The 19,567-nt window shown below is 34.7% G+C and overlaps 2 protein-coding genes and 3 long non-coding RNA genes across 7 annotated transcripts; 2 read left to right on the top strand and 3 right to left on the bottom strand.

The window, feature by feature from the left end:
• Positions 1-62: 62 nt before the first annotated feature.
• LOC127181858 (interferon-inducible GTPase 5) lies at positions 63-1,875 on the bottom strand (the record flags this gene model as incomplete). Its single annotated transcript, XM_051136831.1, has 2 exons — positions 63-1,501; positions 1,629-1,875. Coding segments are annotated over 2 exons (873 nt in total), but the record flags the coding sequence as incomplete, so codon positions are not given.
• Positions 1,876-1,911: 36 nt separating this feature from the next.
• LOC127181309 (uncharacterized) lies at positions 1,912-3,800 on the top strand. The gene is made up of 3 exons (XR_007829760.1): positions 1,912-2,141; positions 3,273-3,329; positions 3,762-3,800. It is a non-coding gene; the product is annotated as an uncharacterized LOC127181309 (long non-coding RNA).
• A 590-nt stretch (positions 3,801-4,390) lies between these two features.
• LOC127181310 (uncharacterized) lies at positions 4,391-6,001 on the top strand. The gene is made up of 4 exons (XR_007829761.1): positions 4,391-4,469; positions 4,601-4,685; positions 4,845-5,098; positions 5,858-6,001. It is a non-coding gene; the product is annotated as an uncharacterized LOC127181310 (long non-coding RNA).
• LOC127181308 (uncharacterized) lies at positions 4,887-6,995 on the bottom strand. The gene is made up of 3 exons (XR_007829759.1): positions 6,935-6,995; positions 6,638-6,706; positions 4,887-5,033 (listed from the first exon to the last, which is right to left on the bottom strand). It is a non-coding gene; the product is annotated as an uncharacterized LOC127181308 (long non-coding RNA).
• A 5,334-nt stretch (positions 6,996-12,329) lies between these two features.
• LOC127181647 (interferon-inducible GTPase 5) lies at positions 12,330-19,223 on the bottom strand. Of its 3 annotated transcripts, XM_051136479.1 has the most exons (6): positions 19,171-19,223; positions 18,765-18,994; positions 18,313-18,363; positions 14,746-14,802; positions 13,509-14,076; positions 12,330-13,288 (listed from the first exon to the last, which is right to left on the bottom strand). In XM_051136479.1, exons 5-6 carry the CDS (start codon positions 14,074-14,076, stop codon positions 12,660-12,662), a joined length of 1,197 nt encoding a protein of 398 aa, XP_050992436.1. In that variant the 5' UTR covers positions 14,746-14,802; positions 18,313-18,363; positions 18,765-18,994; positions 19,171-19,223; the 3' UTR covers positions 12,330-12,659. The 3 variants fall into 3 exon arrangements, with proteins under 3 accessions (XP_050992436.1, XP_050992435.1, XP_050992437.1); XM_051136478.1 differs by lacking the exon at positions 18,765-18,994 and having other exon boundaries at positions 19,171-19,222; XM_051136480.1 differs by lacking the exon at positions 18,765-18,994 and having other exon boundaries at positions 19,167-19,215.
• Between the last annotated feature and the right edge of the window lie 344 nt (positions 19,224-19,567).

The raw sequence follows: 19,567 nt of genomic DNA, 5'->3' as shown, positions 1-19,567 counted from the left end.
AACCGTATAAGTCAACTAAATCTTACAGCAAAATTGGTCAAATGAAGAAAAAGGTCGGTACATAAATATAAAGTCATAAAACATTTGTTTTATTGCAAAATAGATATATTTCTGTAAGAATCATTACAAAACGATATACAAAAGAAGCAAAAGATTAAACGGTCTGAAAGCATTCACAACTAAGCTACTGAATACATGCAAATGTAAATAAACATAAATTCTCGAACAATCCAAATGTCCTGATTACATCCACACATGCATTAACTTAGCTAAAATAAATGTAAATGTAAGTATCTAGGGAGAAACCGTTGGCAATTGTAACATCTTTTACATTTTCCTTCATAACTCACAGACTACTTGAAATACACTAGCCATCTTTTGATACAAGAAACAAATGTAGGTGCACTAATTAATTATACAATTGATATATTTAACTAATAAGGACAAGGCTATATATTAATTGAAATGCAAGGGTCATGTGGCTCTGGGGCAATTGGAACACAATGTTGCAGCCATTACAAAATCTTATATGCTAGCTAACCACACCTATATTAGCATAGGTCGTTTGTGTTAATTTTTTTTTTTATCAATCACTCAGTAATCAAATATATGTAAGTTTAAATTCACAGTCATCTAAACTTTAGATAACATAAAAATACTGTACATCCAAAAAGTAACTTTTATACCCCCAAATCAGTATTTTGTTGAAAAATTCTGCTAAGATAGCTTGTTTCTGATTGGAGGAATTGAGTGTGTTACTACCGCCCCCAGTATCCCCTACATATGCAGTTTAAAAACAAGTTCACAAAATAAGAGGGAATCTTTCCCTATATCTTGCCCTATCACAAATATTTATTTGTTAAGTTCATATAAGTCTAGTTTTCTGCCTTCATTGAAGCCATTAGCACTTTCTGGGCATCTTCTGCTATTTCACTCAGAGCTCTCTTAAGTACTCTTGCGACTGTCAAAAAAGACACTGCTCCCCCAACCACAGAGCCTATAATGGGTATACACATAATAACTTGCTCAACCCTAGTTCGATTTACAAACAGAGATTCACCAAGCAATTTAGTAACTGAACTTTGGTTTATCCCTTGATGAAGAGATGACTTCATCAAACTCTTAATTTCTTTGATGTTTTTTCCGGATCTTTCACAGAGTTTCTGCAGCGATGGATCATCAAGACCAAAAGCACTGCAGTACTTTTGTAGCTCATGTATTATGAATAAAAAACCCACGGCAATCCTTAAATCAGAAAGGTAAACTGTATCAAAAAAAGCAGACAGAAAGGCTACTTTGCTAATGTCTTTCTCTAGAACTTTCTTCTTTTTCTCATTAATATCAAGGGTGATATTTAGCAATGCCAACATCAGAAGACGACTCTTATGTTGTGGAAGCTCTTTTTCCATCCTCTCCTGTAGCAAACTGAAATCATATTTTCCAAGCTCCCAGCCAGAGATCAGGAACACGACAGGATCCTCTATACCGATCTTTTTCAGACCTACACAGAAACATAATAGCATTAATATTACTACAAATATTTATTATTATTATTATTATTATTATTACACAAGCAAATATTTAAGTATAAAACTTAAAAAAGTGAAACTGTCATGTCATAAACCAACCATTTTCACAGTCCTCTCGAATAATATCCAGTGTCTTTTTCTGGTCAAATCTTTTCTTCCTCTTTTCAGCAGTAATGCTTATGTCAATCTTAGAACGGACAAAGTAGAACTTTTTTCCCACCCTCATGATTTCTGTGGCCAGCTGAGTGTGACATTCTCTGAACCGATCTGAAGCGATGATGATGAAAAAATCGTAACGTTCAAACTGAACCTGTTCAAGATACTCATGTGCTTTGAAGTTTGGTGTTCCAATCAACAAACACAGAACGTTGCCAAACGTAGCCAACCTTTTAGCAACGTTGTAACAACATGGCTAAATGGTTGTTGGTTCTACATTGTCTTGTTAAGGTTGTTACTGCGTTGTCACAATGTTGTCATTCAACCATGGATCGCTGAAGGTTGTGCTTAGGCTGTCTGGACAACCACTGTACGACGTGTACTCGTCACTGTTCCGAAGCGCATTTTACAATTGAGCAGACCGTTGGGCCGTTATTCTTCTTCAAGCCAGGATACGTGAGTATTGCTTTGGTTTTTCTCAGATAAATATGTAAATATCCAAACGAAACCTACAATTTTCGTGTCCAATGTGAGATGTATTTGTTCTGCTAATAAACTGAATGGACAGAATAGCTGACAATTCACATAATGAGTGTTTGCGATCGGGTTTGGTGTAATGCTAACTATATTTCTTTCACTATTCAGATAACGTTGCTGATATTTAGGAAGAAGAGTTAAACATATTCAGGTCATGTAAATGATAAAGTGTCTTAACATTACGCCAAAAGTTGTAAGCCATAATGAAGCTATGAAAAGTGATTAACATTTCAGCACAACAGACAGCAACATAAGCGCGTTCAATCTAGTCTACAAATAATATCTGTTAGCTTTTGGCCAATAAATTGTTAGATTTAACTCGCCAGTGTTTTTGTTAAACTTGTACATTTGTTCCTACATTTGAGCACTCGGACTGAACGGTTATGTTTCACTCTATGTAGAGCAGTGAGCGCATTATTGGCTGAGGAAAGCGCTGCGTTTCTCTCACACACGCTAATGTCTTACAATGAGATTAAAATTGGCACAGTATATAGTTCATTTTTTTCCAGTTAAAATGAATTAGTTTTCATTGACTAAGGCTCACTGACTGCGTTCACGTTCTGATTTCAGCAAATCAGTTTGAGCCAAAGCAGACAACGTGATTAAAATTCATTAACCAATCATCAGATCTTATCGCGTTTCATACTGATATTAGGCGTCAATTTAGCAGATAGACAGATAGATAGATAGTATATATAGGACATCTATATATTTATCTATTAGAACACTATTAATTATTATAAAATTAATCACATTAATTATTACAAAAACGTATTAAACACTGCTTAGGTTTGTAGGTACAGAAATTAAATAATCAAATAAATTTGCATTTTTTTTCACTGTATAAATTAAATATAGAATAATCATTGTTAAAGGAACAAATTTATTTATTTATTTATTTATTTATTTATTTATTTATTTATATTAGGTCCTTTTCATATATACTAGATTAATCCAAACTAAAAACCAAGTGTGAGATTTTTAATATTGCTTTAATGTTCTGTACAGCTGGTATTGGCATGATACTAAGTTTGACATTTAATTTTACAGCGATCAGTTACCCCACATTTACAAGATGGTTCATTGGACCTCTTCTCCCAATTTTAAGTAAGTATTCATATACTTGAGCTCAAACCTGTCACCCTACACATTTCATTCACATCTTTTTCTTTCATATCTGTACTATCCTATTATAATAAGGACCTAAAAAAAAAAAAAAAAAAAAAAAGAACTGATACAAACTTTACCTAAGATTTGATAGATGTTTAAAATAACTTTAAAATGTCTCAACGCAAAAGCAGTGATGTAGTGGTGCCTGAAGAAGTGGGTATATGCATAATTTATAATATATGTTTGTGTGTGTGTGTGTAATTAACACAATCAACGTCCAGAAACATGGCAAGGAGATTGGTAATGTGACATCCATGTGACATCAGGGGTTTAACAGTATACAACACATTGATTAATAGCGATATTTATGTGTTGTGCACGCCTAAACTTTTTCTCAGAACGATATTTTCTTTCACTCGCAATGCGCAGCAGCCAGGAAAGTTGTTTTTATCAAGGAAAAAGGAGAAAGTAAGTGTTTTATCTCATTTACATTATGTATTTTATAAGATAATATTACTTTATAAAGATATTTGTATGCTGTATGCCCTAAACAAGCCTAAACGTTTCTCACAGATTTGAATTGCTATGCAGTGTGGAGTACGGAGGTCGCTTTTACCAGGTAAACATCAGTAGTAAGTGTTTTACCTCATTAATAGCAATATTTAAGGATTAATTGTGAATAATTGTGCACTCCTAAACTTTTTCTCAGAGTGATATTTTCTTTAACTTGTGATGTTGAGTACCTAGGAAAGTTGGTTTTATCAAGAAAAACACAGAAAGTAAAGGTTTTATTTCATTTACATTAGGTATTATATAAAGATCATATCTTTATTAAGATATTTGTATGCTATGCACCTAAACGAGCCTAAATGTTTCTCACAGATTTGCTATGTAATGCTGATGGAGGTCACTTTTAATAGGGAAACACTAGAAGTAAGTGTTTTATCTCATTTAAAATATGTATTTCATAAGATCATATTGAGTTATAGCAACATTTATGTGTTGTGCACTCCTAAACTTTTCTCAGATGGATTGTTATTCTTTCGCTCAGGAGATGATGTGCTTGAAGAGTATGAATCCACCAATACATTAAGTGGGATGAGAAGATTTTTGTTAGGACACATAACAGAGACATGGGTAAGCCATAATTGCATATTTTAAGATGCTTTTTTTTTTTTAAACAATAATAAGAAAGAATCTGGTTTCCTTTGGGTTTGCACTCTCGTTTATTTATGTGCTGTCCCATTTATGCGCATTCATTTTGGTAGGAGGAGTCCAACTTCAATGTAGAGAGAGATCAGTACGCACTTGGAATTATGACTTTGTCGCTGACGTTAAAAGACCAATTTTCCAGTAAGACTGACAATATATATGTACATAAATTTACAGTGAATTAAATGCTTTTACTCAAAGTAATTTATTTGTTTTTTTTGTATTCTATTGTATTATCTAGATTTAAACTGTCAGATTGGCATCTACATTAATGTTAGTCTTTTTGGTTCTTATTTCGAGGTCACTGTAGCCACCCAGATCCAGACTGTATCCAGGTCAAATGGTCACTGCAGGTACCCGGATATAGTCCGTACCCAGCCCAGATAGTGGATCAGCACCTAGAGATGATCTCTACAGCCCTGAATGTCAGCGGAGACCAGGACAAATAGATGAGCGCCAGAGACTGATCCCATCTGAAGACCTTGTCACCTAGATGGCGATCCGGACAAGACCACAGGAACCAGATGAGTTCTCTGCACAAACTTTGTTGCAAGGTAGATTTAAAATTTCGTCTGGCCAGAGGAAAACAGAACTATTTTAACACACTATTTCCCTGTTTAAAGGGTTACTCCACCCCAGAATGAAAATTTTGTCATTAATCACTTACCCCCATGTTGTTCCAAACCTGTAAAAGCTTAGTTCATCTTCAGAACACAAATTAAGATATTTTTGATGCATTCTGACAGCTCCCATATATACAGTAATGTAATTAACACAATCAACGTCCAGAAATGTGGCAAGGAGAGCCATAAAATAATCCATGTGACATGTCTTACAAAGCTACGGGAACATACTTTTTGTATGCAAAGAAAACAAAAATAATTAGTCTCCTCTGCATCAGTATCACCTGAATGCAAACAGAGTATTGTTCAAATCAAAGTGTAAATAAATATAGAAGACGTATCTGTGTGGCACAGATGACACAAAACAGCATACGCCATTTGTGTTCAGGTAAAACATTCTAAAATGGCGCTATAGGGTGATGCAGAGGAGACAAATTTTTGAATAAAGTTGTTATTTTTTTATTTCTTTGTGTGAATAATGACAATTTTCATTTTGGAGTGGAGTAACCTTTTAATACTGTAAAGCTGCTTTGAAACTCTACATTGTAAAAAACATTATATATAATGGTGACTTGACTATTTGACACTTGCCTCTGACATTTCACCTGATAAATGGATGTGAACTTATCCTGTTTTTTATGTTTTGTTTTATTTTTCAATTTTACAGGAGCACTTTTCTGATGCTGCAAGTGAGAATGTATATCTTGCTTGGCTGAAAACTGCAGAGAAACGCATCTTGTCATGCTGAAAACAAAAAATGAGACTATACTCTCTTCAAGGAGGTCCAAACACCATTAGCAAAGACTGTTGTTGTCATTATAAACCTTATGACATTAAGAGTACATAATATGCACCACATTAGAATGTGTATTTTGTGTCTTTGCATTGATATGCCTTGGCATTATGATGTTTTAATTGCTGTAAGAACATGTTTTTACATGTATTGAAAACACTGAATGTGAAGAAATTTTGTTGCAGGGAAAATTATACGTTTCATTTTGTAAATAAATGTAAATGTGCATTGTTTTGTGTTTTTTTTTTTTCCACCTGAACATTGTTGCTGTTGACCAGTTAATCCAACTTTGGTATTTTCATCATCCATTCTGGTGTTAATATTTTACATGTTAAAAGTTTGTTAGTAACACTGTCAGGGTGTTAATAATGTTAACTCTTTCAAAAGTGTTAGTTTAAAACTTTACCACTGGTAAAGTTTACAGAGGTTCACCGGTTTAAGAAATTTCTGATCGTAAAAACCTGCTTCTTTTCACTTTCAAGGTATTGTTTTAGCTATAAATGTACTGATTCAAATTAGTAATCAATAATAATGATTATTTTACACTCTGCGCGCCTCCCCTAACATGCTCTCGTGTATTAACACGCAGAATGGAGGCCTGTCTATAACCGTTGCAAAGTGACTGTCTAAACAACCAAAACACTACGTATCAAAACAACAAAATAACAAACTTTTACCTTCATGAACAAGTGGCGCAGCAGATTCAATACCGATGAATTTGTATTTTCCACCTTAATCAAAGACACCTGAAACAGGTGAAGGTTTTGACGATCAATAAAAAGTTTTTAAACTTAACAGTGCTTTTTACTTATCTCACCGATAACATGTTATTTGTTTAACCGCTTAAAAACGCACAAGAAATGCTAGCACAGTTCAAACCTGACATTCAAAGACCAATAACCGTTTTATTTCTTTTAAACTGTAAATAAAACTATAAAGTAAGACGTAACTAAAAATGCAGTTTTCTTTCTTACCAAATACAGCAAGCGACAACACAAAATGGCAGTGAAAGCTGAATTAAATGGACTTAGGGTTGCAGGGTTGCCAGATCTACGTGACAAAGACAGCCCAGAAAAAAAGGCATATTGTCCGATAAGTATGGCAAGCCGTTTTAACATTTAATCTAAAAGCCGTACTAGTATCTATTTTCATGCTACTAGTATCTTTTCCATTAAGTACTAGTACTTATTCATTAGCTACTAGTACTTATTCTTTAGCTACTAGTGCTTGTTGTTTAGCTACTAGTACCTTTTTAAAAGATACTAGTACTTATTCATTAGATACTAGTACTTATTCATTAGATACTAGTTCTTATTTATTAGATACTAGTACTTATTCATTAGATACTAGTACTTAATTAATAGATACTAGTACTTATTCATTAGATACGACTATCTATTTAATAGATACTGGTATCTAATGAATAAGTACTAGTATCTATTAATTAAGTACTAGTATCTAATGAATAAGTACTAGTACTTATTTCAATAGTGACTAGTAACTATTCCGTAGTTACTAGTAAAACATTTTAAATTTTACCATTGATTTCTATGTGATCTGTCATTGAGATATCAACTTTTCAGTTTTGACTAGTATGTATTCCAGTTGTAACTAGTACATAATTTTTATGTACTAGTAGTTAAACATTAGGTACTAGTACTTATTTTTTAGATACTAGTACCTATTATTAGATACTGGTACTTAATCATTACATACTAGTATTTATTTATTGTGAAGGGCGCCCTCCGACGACGAGTATGATTAAAAAAGAAATTACATTAACTGAGTACTCATTATTGCTCACAAAACCCTGATTTGGGTAAAAATAGCAAAGATAATTAAGAACTCTGAGGTAAACATTTGCAAATCCTTAAGTTTTCCCCAGTGTAGAGAAGTGTACTTTTTTTTATTTTTCTTGCAGCTATGTTTATTATTATATTTATTCTTAAATGCTCAGTTTTTTATATTATAGTGAAATAGTGTTATTACAAAAGTAATATTCCTTATTTTGTTTAATGTTTCTATATAAAACTAATAACCATAATCATTATTAGTCATATTGATATATAAAAACAACATTTTTGGCCAAATTGTGCAGCCCTAGAAGTACAGCACACCTTTTTTTTTATTTATTTATTTATTTTATTTTATTAATAATATTTTTTGTCCTTTGTTCCAAATAAAGAAAATGCTTGTCCGAAAAACCATAAGGGTTTGGAATCGATATGCCCTGTACAGAACATTTATGTAAAAACATTCAATGTCTGTAGCACCAGTGCTATATGCAAAAAAAAAAAAAAAGTTAACATACAGCCCTGATATGATATTCATTGTTTTTACTGGAGGAAAAAAAGAGGAAATTAATAGATAATAAAATTGGTGTCTTTTCTCCATTCTGCCACCAGAGGGCACCCGATGACCAACCAAACACACACTTTAGGCTACTATGTTTACGAAATTACAGCGTTTACAAAACTGGCAAAAAAATAAAAAAATAAAAAATAAAAATGTTTTCTATGTGAGCTTGAGTACAAATGATTGTTTTTGTTTTTTTTCTATGTGGTTTCATCAAAAAAAAAAAAGTACATTCGTCACCTTGTTTCCGTTTCCTCTTTAATCTCTCTCGTATGTGGCTGGTTCATTAATATTCAACATACGATTACCATACTGGCAGAAATGCATATCTCTGGTCTAAAAAGCTAGTACTAGCATCTAAAACATGAGTACTAGTATCTAGTGAATAAGTACTAGTAACTTTACAAAAGGCACTAGTAGCTAATGAATAAGTACTAGTACTTAATGGAAAAGATACTAGTATCTAAAAAATAAGTACTGGTAGCATGAAAATAGATACTAGTACAACTTTTAGATTAAATGTTAAACCGGCTTGCCATATTCCTTGTTTATTACAGCATAGGGTACAGTGGGGGAAACGCCCCTCTTAAGGACTGTCATTTTTTCCTGTGAAACAAAAGTAGTGTAACACACTACTTGTTGAATTTGTGTTCGTCAGACGAAGTCTCTGTGCATAACAAACACAATATCCCATAAACCTTGAATTTCCATAAACATTCCTTCTAATTTCTTATACAGACAAAACAGTTCATGAAACTCCACAATCATGAGACTGAACAACAATGGAAAAGCATAAGCAAGGAAAATAATAAGAAATATATAATACATAAACATAATAAAAATAATAAGTGAATAAATTAATAAATGATAAAATAATTTAAATAATATAAATGATAAAAATAATCAAATGATAAATGATATAAATAGCTAAATGACCCTCTCTCTCTCTCTCTCTCTCCTTTCTTCTTCGGCTTGCTCAATTACTATCAGGGGTCATCACAGTGGAGTGATCCGCACAGCCGATTTGGCATGTTTTATGCTGGATGCAGTTGACTAAATGACTAATGATTCTAAATTATCAAATGACTCAATAAATGATCTAGAATGAATAAAAACAAGAAAAAAAAACTGAACACAAAGGTATGGTTGCTCTCTTGAACACACACTGTTTAGATCTGAAGATTCTCAGATCCTTCATTCTCCCCTCTTAATCATATATGACAACATAAAATGATTATTGCAGGCAAACTTTCATAATCTTTACCAAAAAACACATTTAAAAAGATTGGATAACAAGTCCATACTTTTACCTTCCACATGTTCTTAAAAGAACAGGTCACTTCTGTCATACCGCGTATCAGCCTTGGTTGAGGGAGTGTGTGTAACACTGGGTGATGGCCTTGCGGCCTTGTGCAGTCAAGTGGTTGACCAGACAAATCAACAGTCTTATGAGTCTTATGACAATATACAAAAGTAAGATGTTAAACACTCCTGAAACTGTGACTAAAGCTTTTAAATGTATCCCAATATTGATCCAAACAATGTGTCCCATGTTAAAGGACCATAATCCTTAATCAAGTTTAGCTACACTTATTTGTGCAGAACTTCAGATAAATTGTAGGTTGCTTTTCCAGTACGTGAACAACATTAACTTGCTATCACTTTACATGTTTCACTTTGTGATTTGGTACAATTGGAATTTCCAAAAACTCACTGTGAAAACATATTCTTTACCATTTCATATTGCATGTGCTTTAACCTTTCTAACTTTAACACCTTTGGCCATTTGTCATCTTTGGGATCTCTGCATCTCAGCATTAAGGTTTCAGTGCCCTAGTATTTACTCAAAACAAGCTGTCTGGCAGGCTTATCATGTTTAAAACTAGAACTGTCAACTGGAGTCCACCATTTAAAATCAAATCAGACAGTGGTAATAATTGTGCATACAAATTCCATTATATATTGAACTGAGGAAAAATTCCCTTAAGGGTCTTTTAAGGTTTAACCAAAATTACATTACTATGACCTTCTAGTTACAGACAAATCATTGAATCACATCATGTCATGTTTTGACCATATCTTGCAGCATGTTAATAATAAACCACCCATGAACTGACCTGATTCACTCTGTATGACAAATATATGACTTACAAATACCCCTGTATATGTGTTAAAAACTAAAGCACAAAAAACGCAAAATAGTTAGTGTCTAACTGTTACAGAGGAGGCTTCCGTACCGCCTCCTCCGCACCACCAGAGGGAACCCTCGCCAGAATACTGATTCGGTCTCATTCGGACTCCAACTCCCATAACCCCTCATGCCTGGGACTGACACGTCACACACACACCTGCACCTCATTACGCACACACAGTATAAAACACACACGCACACATCACCTCCCCGCGAAGTCTTGATTTGCCCTGGCTGTCATTTCTGAGCGTTATTTGTGTATTACTGGACTGCTTTCTCGTTTCTCACCTGGACTGTTACTCGATTGTGATTCTTCTCTGTGTACCTCGACCCTTGGACTGTTATTGGATTTGTATCTCTGCCGCCTGCCCCGACACCCCGCCTGGTTCTCGTTTCTGAGTCTGTCTATTCCCTGTGGACCCTGTTTGCTGTTGTTTTGACCCTGCCTGTACCCGACTTCGTTAATAAAAGCTGCAAATGGATCCAAACGCTTCCGCTGATCTGTCACACTAACTTAGTATTATTCCAGGCATGCATCATACACCTCTGAAAACATCTTTTAGTAGTAATATAGCTTATCTCATGACGGCATTATGAAAAAATGACTGATATCTCTTTTGTAGCTCAGAATCCCTCTATCCTATCTAGCTGCTGTTTGTTGAGAATGGCCCCCTTTATGATAAGGCTCAAACTTTTCAGCAAATTTCTCGAAGGTTGATGACAATGATCTGCGAAAACACATAAACAAGAGAACGGAAAACAGACACTGCTCTTTTTGAAAAACAAGATTGCTCAAACTTTGTTGGAATTATTTTGACTTCATTATAATGTTGATGGATAAACAAAGACCATAGAGACCATTTGGATGGCAACTAAACTGTAGTCCAGTGAAAGCTAATCATCGTAGCCTCCCACCTTTCATATCTTCATCATCCTTTCTACAGCATTTCATCTAGTCTTGTTCAAAATTAATGAGAAATGTCACAATGTCTAATATGTATCCATTTAATTATGCTTAATAATTCTACATATTCTGCATCTGAAGGGGTAGCTAATGATAAACTGTTATTTTTTCACTCAATTTTACGCCCGCCCCTCTCTGGAGGAGGTTTCCACGCATCCTAAACCCTCATTTGACTGCCTCAGTTAAAACCAATGATTGCATCAGAAGAAAATCTGATTTAAGTGCACACCTGCAATAGCAAGATCTCCAAAAGCAACATTTGGCCTTCAGCCAAAACTGGGCTGATAAACTAATATTATGCATAGAAATAATAGAAGCACATATACCATGTTATGTCTGTCATTCCATATTTTGCCACCAGTTCAATTTCAGAGTGTGATACCACTTTCAAATGATGATTGTCATTGTTGATGCTATGAAAATCCAATGACGTCCACACACTTTCTGACCACTAAAGTGTGTTCCCTGGTCAGAATCAATAGTGTCCGATGTTCCTATCTAGGAATGATGTCTCAAACCAATATTTAGCCATAAAGAGAGCATAGTGATTGATAATAAAACATTTTGTCAACTATAACCAAAACACCCTAACTTGGCATTTTATAAAAAGTCATAAAAACACAAATTCACTAAACAGCCCTGAGAGTGCGTTTTTTCCATTTAAATAGAATAGGGATGCCAAATTGCGTTTTGTGCCAAACTGTGTGTAGTGATGTAGAAGCAGGTGTTGATCTTCTTAGACTAATGAGAAAGTTTTGAATTCTGAACTTTACAAGATGTTTTTATAGTACAGTGACATCTTATATGTCAAAATATCAAGGGAATTTTGGTTTCTCAGCTCATGATCTGTTTAAATAAAGACACATATTTTAAGGAAAATTACTTAAATCCCATAAAATAAACACAATAAACAAATAAGGTTCCTACCAAAAGCAACACATTTGCTTCTGCAGAGTTTCATGCAGTGTATTTAATAAATTTGTTTTTAATTCAGTTACTTTTTGAGTATATAAAAGTCAAAACAACATAAATAGTTATCAATGCCTAAATAATCACAATTTTCTGTTAAAATTCTGTGTATAAAATGTGCCAGAACTATTGTGTTCTTTCCAAAATAGTTAACTTTGAACTATTGAATATTATACACCTTGCAACAACTTTAAGTAACTGGTACATTAAATCTGTCTGATTACACTTTAGTCTCCACCAAACCCATTAGCACATTCCTGGCATCTTCTGCTATTTCATTCAGAGCACTCTTCAGCATTGTTGACACAGCCCAAAAGGACATTGCTCCTGCTGCTACAGTGCCTAGAAAGGGCACAAAGCTAACAATAGACTCAACAGCTTCTTCTGTTATCAGAAAGGATACCTGTTTTAGTATGGCTATGATGGAACCTGTGAATATTCCTTTATACCAAGCTGACTTAATCAGAACTTCGACAGTCTCTATTCTCTTCCCATATCTTTTACAGACCTTCTTCAAAGACTGCTTATCAAGACCAAAGGCGTTGCTGTACTTTTCTATCTCAACTGCTATGATGGCTAAATCCACAGCGATTGAAAGACCAGGAATGGGAACAGCAGCCACACAAGCAGACAGGATGGCAACCTTTGTAATGTCCTTCTTTAGAGCTTTCTTCTTTTTCTCATTAATCTCCAGCGTAATATTCGGCAAAGCCAATATCAGCACACGTCTCTTATGCTGTGGAAGCTCTTTCTCCATCCTCTCCTGCAGAGCATTGAAATCATACTTTCCGAGCTCCCAGCCAGAGATCAGGAACACGACAGGATCCTCTATACCAATCTTTCTCAGACCTGTAAAAAAGAAAAAAGTATTATGTAATCATTAAAGGATTATTGTATTATTCATGTACAATATGCCTATTATCATGAATTCTGCAATCATGTATATTTATTAGTTTTAGATGGCCAAATATATATCCACAATAAAGCATTATGTTAATAACAACCTCAAAAATGTAACTGTAATTTTGTTTGTCAAAACTTTGCCATTCCATTAACTGAATAAACCAACCGTTTTCACAGTCCTCTCGGATGGTGTTCAATGTCTTTTTCAGGTCAAAGTTTTTCTTTCTCTTTTCAGCCTCAATGCTCATGTCAATCTTGGAACGAACAAAATAAAATGTTTTCTTCATTTTCATGATCTCTTTGGCCAGCTGAGTGTGACATTCTCTGAACCGATCTGAACCAATGATGATGAAAAAATCATAGCGTTCAAACTGAACCAGTTTAAGGTACTCATCAGCTTTGAAGTTTGGTGTTCCGATGCCAGGAAGATCCCACACTTTTACGTTTTCGTATTTTGGGTGAAGGTAAACCCCAGGCTCTGTAGTGGTCTCCACTACCCCAATTTTAGCAGAGCCCTCTTCTTCATCTCCTAAACCCCTGAATGCGTTGACAAACGTGGACTTTCCAGAACCAGACTCTCCAGTGACACCAATGTTTAGTTCTATGAGATCCTGCTCTTTGAGGTATTCTCTGATCATGTTTACAGCTGATGGGAGATCCTGAGTAGATATGGAGTCTTTAATATCCTCCAAATCCACCTGGGTTATTTCACAAAAATCTGTAAATGTAGCCATCTAAAAAAAAAAAAAAAAAAAAAAAACATGTCAACCGTGTGTTGAAATATTTTGAGCAGAAATAATTTCTTTAAGTTTTTTCATCTCGACTACAAAGTTATCAGCAGATGATATCTAAAAATGTGTTGGGATATACAAAAGAGCCTCATGATTGTATTATCTGGTCATTTGTATTTAACACAAGTACAAATGTAACCCTGGACCACAAAACCAGTCTTTAATCGCTGGGGTATATTTGTAGCATCAGCCAAAAATACATTGTACTGGTCAAAATTACTGATTTTTATTTTATGCCAAAAATCATTAGGAAATTAAGTAAAAATCATGTTCCATGAAGATATTTTGTAAATTTCCTACTGTAAAAATATCAAAACTTAATTTTTGATTAGTAATATGCATTGTTAAGAATTTAATTTGGACAACTTTAAAGGTGATTTTCTCAATATTTAGATTTTTTTGCACCCTCAGATTCCAGATTTTGAAATCTCGGCCAAATATTATCCTGTCATAACAAACCATACATTGATGCAAAGCTTATTTATTCAGCTTTCAGATGATGTATAAATCTCAATTTCGAAAAATTGACCCTTACGACTGGTTTTGTGGTCCATGGTCACAAATGTGTAGATATTTCCATCTTAATTCTTAATTCTCCATTTTAATTCTTACCTTTGTGCTTGTGGATCAAAAGCTTTAAGCTTAGTTGTTTCTTCAGGAGTGCTAATGCTATTTAAAGAAATATTCAGTTAGTGAATTACTGGTGTGACCTATATATATTATACAACAGTTCTTTCTGGTCCTCGAATCTGGCTGATAAGGGTGCGATATTAGAATGAAATCAGAACTCCTCCAACCACGTCACCGTTTGTATCAGGTATCACTCCGCTTGTCGTATTTCCCACACCCAGTGTCATGGTGGACACACAAAAATCCACTATAATTTTAAAATAAAAAAAAAAAATACTTTTTTTGTGTCACAGAATGTAACAGGTCAAATTGCTTATTTGGCCCGATTAGTGGCACTATATCTCAGCTTCCTTTGAGGTTACCTTAAAAATTCCACTGGGGGCTTATTCCCAATGCCCTTGACTTTCACCATACAAAATTACAATAATTTCTACGGTAGCATTTTGAAGTTATGGAGTCATGAACTTGACAGATATGACAATTCAGTAACAGGTCAAATTGCTTTATTGGCCCAATTGGTGGCGCTTAATCTCAGCTTCCTTTGAGGTTGGGTTAAAAATTCCACTGGGGCCTTGCCACCTGGCTATCACCATACAAAATTACAATAATTTTTATGGTAGCATTTTGAAATTATGGGCCCATGAATTTGACATATGTGACAATATAGTCAAGCTATTGCATTCATGGCCCAAATGGAGGGGCTATATCTCAGCTATCCTTGAAGGTGTGGTGAAACTTTCTGAAGGTGCTTATACCCAGTGTGGACAAGCACACTGGCTATAAGCCCCCAGTGAAACTTTCAGCACACCCTCAAGGACACCTGAGATATAATGCCGCCAAAAATGCAATTTTACCTGTTACTGAATTTTCGTGTCAAATTCATGGGTCCATAACTTCAAAATACTACCGTAGAAATGACTGTAATTTTGTATGGTGACAGTGAAGGGCCTTGGGAATAAGCCCCCAGTGGAATTTTTAATGCACCCTCAAAGAAAGCTGAGATATAGCGCCACCAATTGGGCCAATAATGCAATTTGACCTGTTACTGAATTGTCATAACTGTCAAATTCATGGGTCCATAACTTCAAAATGCTACATAAGAAATTATTGTAATTTTGTATGGTGATAGCCAGGTGGCTTGGAAACAAGGCCCCAGTGGAATTTGTAATGCGCCCTCAAAGGAAGCTGAGATATAGCGCCACCAATTGGGCCAATAATGCAATTTGACCCGTTACTTAACTGTCATATTTGTCAAATTCATAGGTCCATAACTTCAAAATGCTACATAAGAAATTATTGTAATTTTGTATGGTGATAGCCAGGAGGCTTGAGAACAAGGCCCCAAGTGGAATTCTAACGCACCCTCAAAGGAAGCTGAGATATAGCGCCACCAACTGGGCCAATAATGCAATTTGACCTGTTACTGAATTGTCATAACCGTCAATTTCAGGGGTCCATAATTTCAAATTGCTAACGTAGAAATTAGTGTAATTTGAGATTTAGCGCCACCAATTTGTCCAATAATGCAATTTGACCTGTTACTGATTACATTTACATATGATTTAATATAGGTCCAACTTTTAAAAGGTACAGTAAACACACACCCACCCACACACACACACACATATATTTAACAGTTGAAATCTAGTACAAATTATAGTACTTACAGAATCTAGTAAAAATTATAATATTTACAAATGCTATTTATGCATTAAGCAAACTTTGAGCGCATTTTAAAACAAAGAAACCGCAGGGGTAGGTGTCATCTATTCACAGATGCTGGCCCATATTAAGTCTTCATAATAGGCTAGATTTAAAAAATCTAATTTAAAATTTAAAAAATCGTTTGAAACGTTCAAAGGATGATACGTTCAATAACTAACGAATAATGTAATTAGATTTCATGTTGACAGCCCGTTTTCGCTCTTATCTCAGTGTTATTTACATTTAACAATCGTTTATTGTTCGTATTTGAAGAAGAGACGGTCCCTAAGTAGAGCGTGAATAAGAAGCTACGAAAGGCGGAAGCGTCGCGTTTTTAAGGTGGAACGGATAGCGTCAATAAGAAGCTGCGAATAAGAAGCTGGATTCAGCCCCGTGTTTGGGTATAAACACTTATTGTCTACAGTAGCGATCGAAACGAAAGCATCCGAACACTTGTGTGTATTGTAACGCTTTATCCTCTTCCGCCAGGTGGTGACGACAACTGCCCGTTAAAAAAAAGTATGTCAATAAATCATTCATTCAGGAGATTCCAAGTCAAACAAGTCTTAATGAATTGAGACACTGACTCCTTCATTGATTTTTTTTTCCCATTTTGTTTAAATGAATATATGTTTTTAAAAGACTTAAGCAATAAACATTTCGTCAGAACCACTAGTAAATTATGTTATTTTGTTTAGTTTTTTCTTTTTTCTCCAGAATCGTGAGAGAATCATGGTCTCCAATTTATTAAAAACAACTAGGATTCTCAATTTACCCAGAATCGTGAAGCTCTTGTTTAAATTTTGTTTATTACTGCATATAATTCATTAAAATGGACGTTTAATTTCATAAAGTTCAAATTGTACCTACATTTTTTTGTGTTTTGTCTTTTTTAGTTGAAAAAAATGTTTCCTATGTAATTCATCATTGAGGATTTCTTTAAAAAAATTTAAAAATCTCGTGTCGTCTCGTTCTCGTTTAACCTAGTCTCTTGTCTCGTCTCGTGGGATAAGTGTCTCATCACACCCCTAGTAAATATCATCCCCAGGGGAGGATCTAGAAAATAATTTTTAGGGTGGCAAAGGGGTGGCGTGAGAGCTATGAGGGGTGGCAACACCAAAGCAAGTACCCATGCCTAGTTTTAGGGGATTTATAGTCTGACATACACAACTGTTAAATTACATTTTAGTGCACGGTTAAGAGCATCAACAAAAACGTTTGAATGTACTAACATTAGAAAGAAATACAATAATATCAAAGCACTGAAACTGGATCCATTTTGAAAACAATGTTTGATTCTCTGTTATTAACAGAAGTGGGAATGTCTGTAATCACCCACAACACACTTTCTACCATCTACTCTAGCAACACCCCAGCAACTGCATAGCAAGAGCCTAGCAACTACCCAGAATATCCTAGCAAACATCTAGAACATCTGACCAAACTATTTGTTTTTAAACAAGACTTTAAGATAAGCCAGCATACATTTGTCATTCAAACTTTTCAAGTTAACACAGGTGTGTTAATGCTTCAGTTAATGCAGTTCAAATACACAGATGACTTCCCTGCCAATGAACACTCATGAGATCAATAACACTATTACAAAAAACAGATACAGATGTATAAATACGCAATTAACTTTTGGGACAAAAATGATTTTCATTTTACCATTGTAAAGTAATCTTGCAGTAGATAAAAAGCACTAGAAAAGTTCAAATGCCAAAGAATTGTGTATGAACTTGGTATGCCACAATACCACATTACAGTCCAGGAATAAAATAAATATAAAAATTAATAATACATTTAATTACAGAATACTGTTTGTCTTCTGACACAATACCATACCTCTAGGCAGTCATTTCTCAGTTCTGCAAAAATGCAGTACACATAGGCCTACTGTAAAAAAAAAAAATGGTTACAAATCAAAATTTGACAGTCACACTTTTGAAGCTGTACATGTGCTACAGTTTACTGTACATATAGAGTAGTGAAATTTCCATAATCTGATGTACTGGTACTGTATACTGTAAATGTACTGTATGTGTAAGTATGAAGATATAGAAGCAGTAATTATTATCTGATTTACGAACAAATGTAAAGACAGTTCGTTAATGAAGTGGGCCGCGCTTTGTGTTTTTGACTCAAAAAGAACCGGTTCGTAAAAGTCATTTGTTAATGAAGTCGAGTACACGCGCGCTGCGTACGTGTACAACCATCGTAAACAGTTTATTGAAAGCTTATTGAAAGCTGCTGCTTTATTGCTGCTGCTGAAAAGTAGCATATGAAACACTGCTTACATTTATATTTTATTCTGTGATAATTCTGGGGTGGCAGAGCTTTTTCTTGTCACCCCGATGGATCCACCCCTGATCATCCCAGGTGAACTTGGTGAAGATGTACGCAGTGGGGGGGGCAGCTGACCAAGATGAGCCAGTAACCGGGAAAAAGGCCCGACTTGAGCAAGATTTTGAGCAGCTTTATGGGCCGCACTATCATAGCGGGAGGAAAACGGGACACCCCACAGCAGCTGAGGAAATACGTGAATTTATATTTGCACAGTGGACTTCCGCGTTCAATAACTTTCTAAATATATGTGCGATAAAGTTCATTTTTGCACATTCTATTCAGCGACATGATTGCCGACCTACTACAGTTTTCACGAACGATCAAAATAGTCAAAAATTGTTTTAATGACATACTTACTTGAGAAAGTCCCCTGAATGTCCAAAGTAGTTCGGGAAACAAAATAGGGACCGTCTAAAAAGTTCTATTTTTTTCATTGTGCGCAAGCAGACAAGTACAATTTAGCCAACTACAGATGTACCAGCAAATATCACTCGCATTATGTCTTCTAATGCTATAAATTTTCCTTTAGCAACAACAAAAATTGCATTATAATGATGGTGTTTGAAAAGATCTTTAGGAAATGAAAAATAATGAACATGTACATGAATTGTAATTTGGTAACAATCCAGGCAAGTGGAAAAGCATGTGTAATCTCCTGAACATAATTAATGGCTTCATTTTACAATTGTTTGAATTTATTTATGTGCCTCAAAATGAACAAGAACTGCGTTGGTGTGCTGGTTTTAACAATGAC

This window comes from Labeo rohita, chromosome 19 (assembly GCF_022985175.1).
Source record: "Labeo rohita strain BAU-BD-2019 chromosome 19, IGBB_LRoh.1.0, whole genome shotgun sequence".
NCBI lineage: Eukaryota > Metazoa > Chordata > Actinopteri > Cypriniformes > Cyprinidae > Labeo > Labeo rohita.
This window is presented reverse-complemented; position numbering and strand designations above follow the sequence as displayed.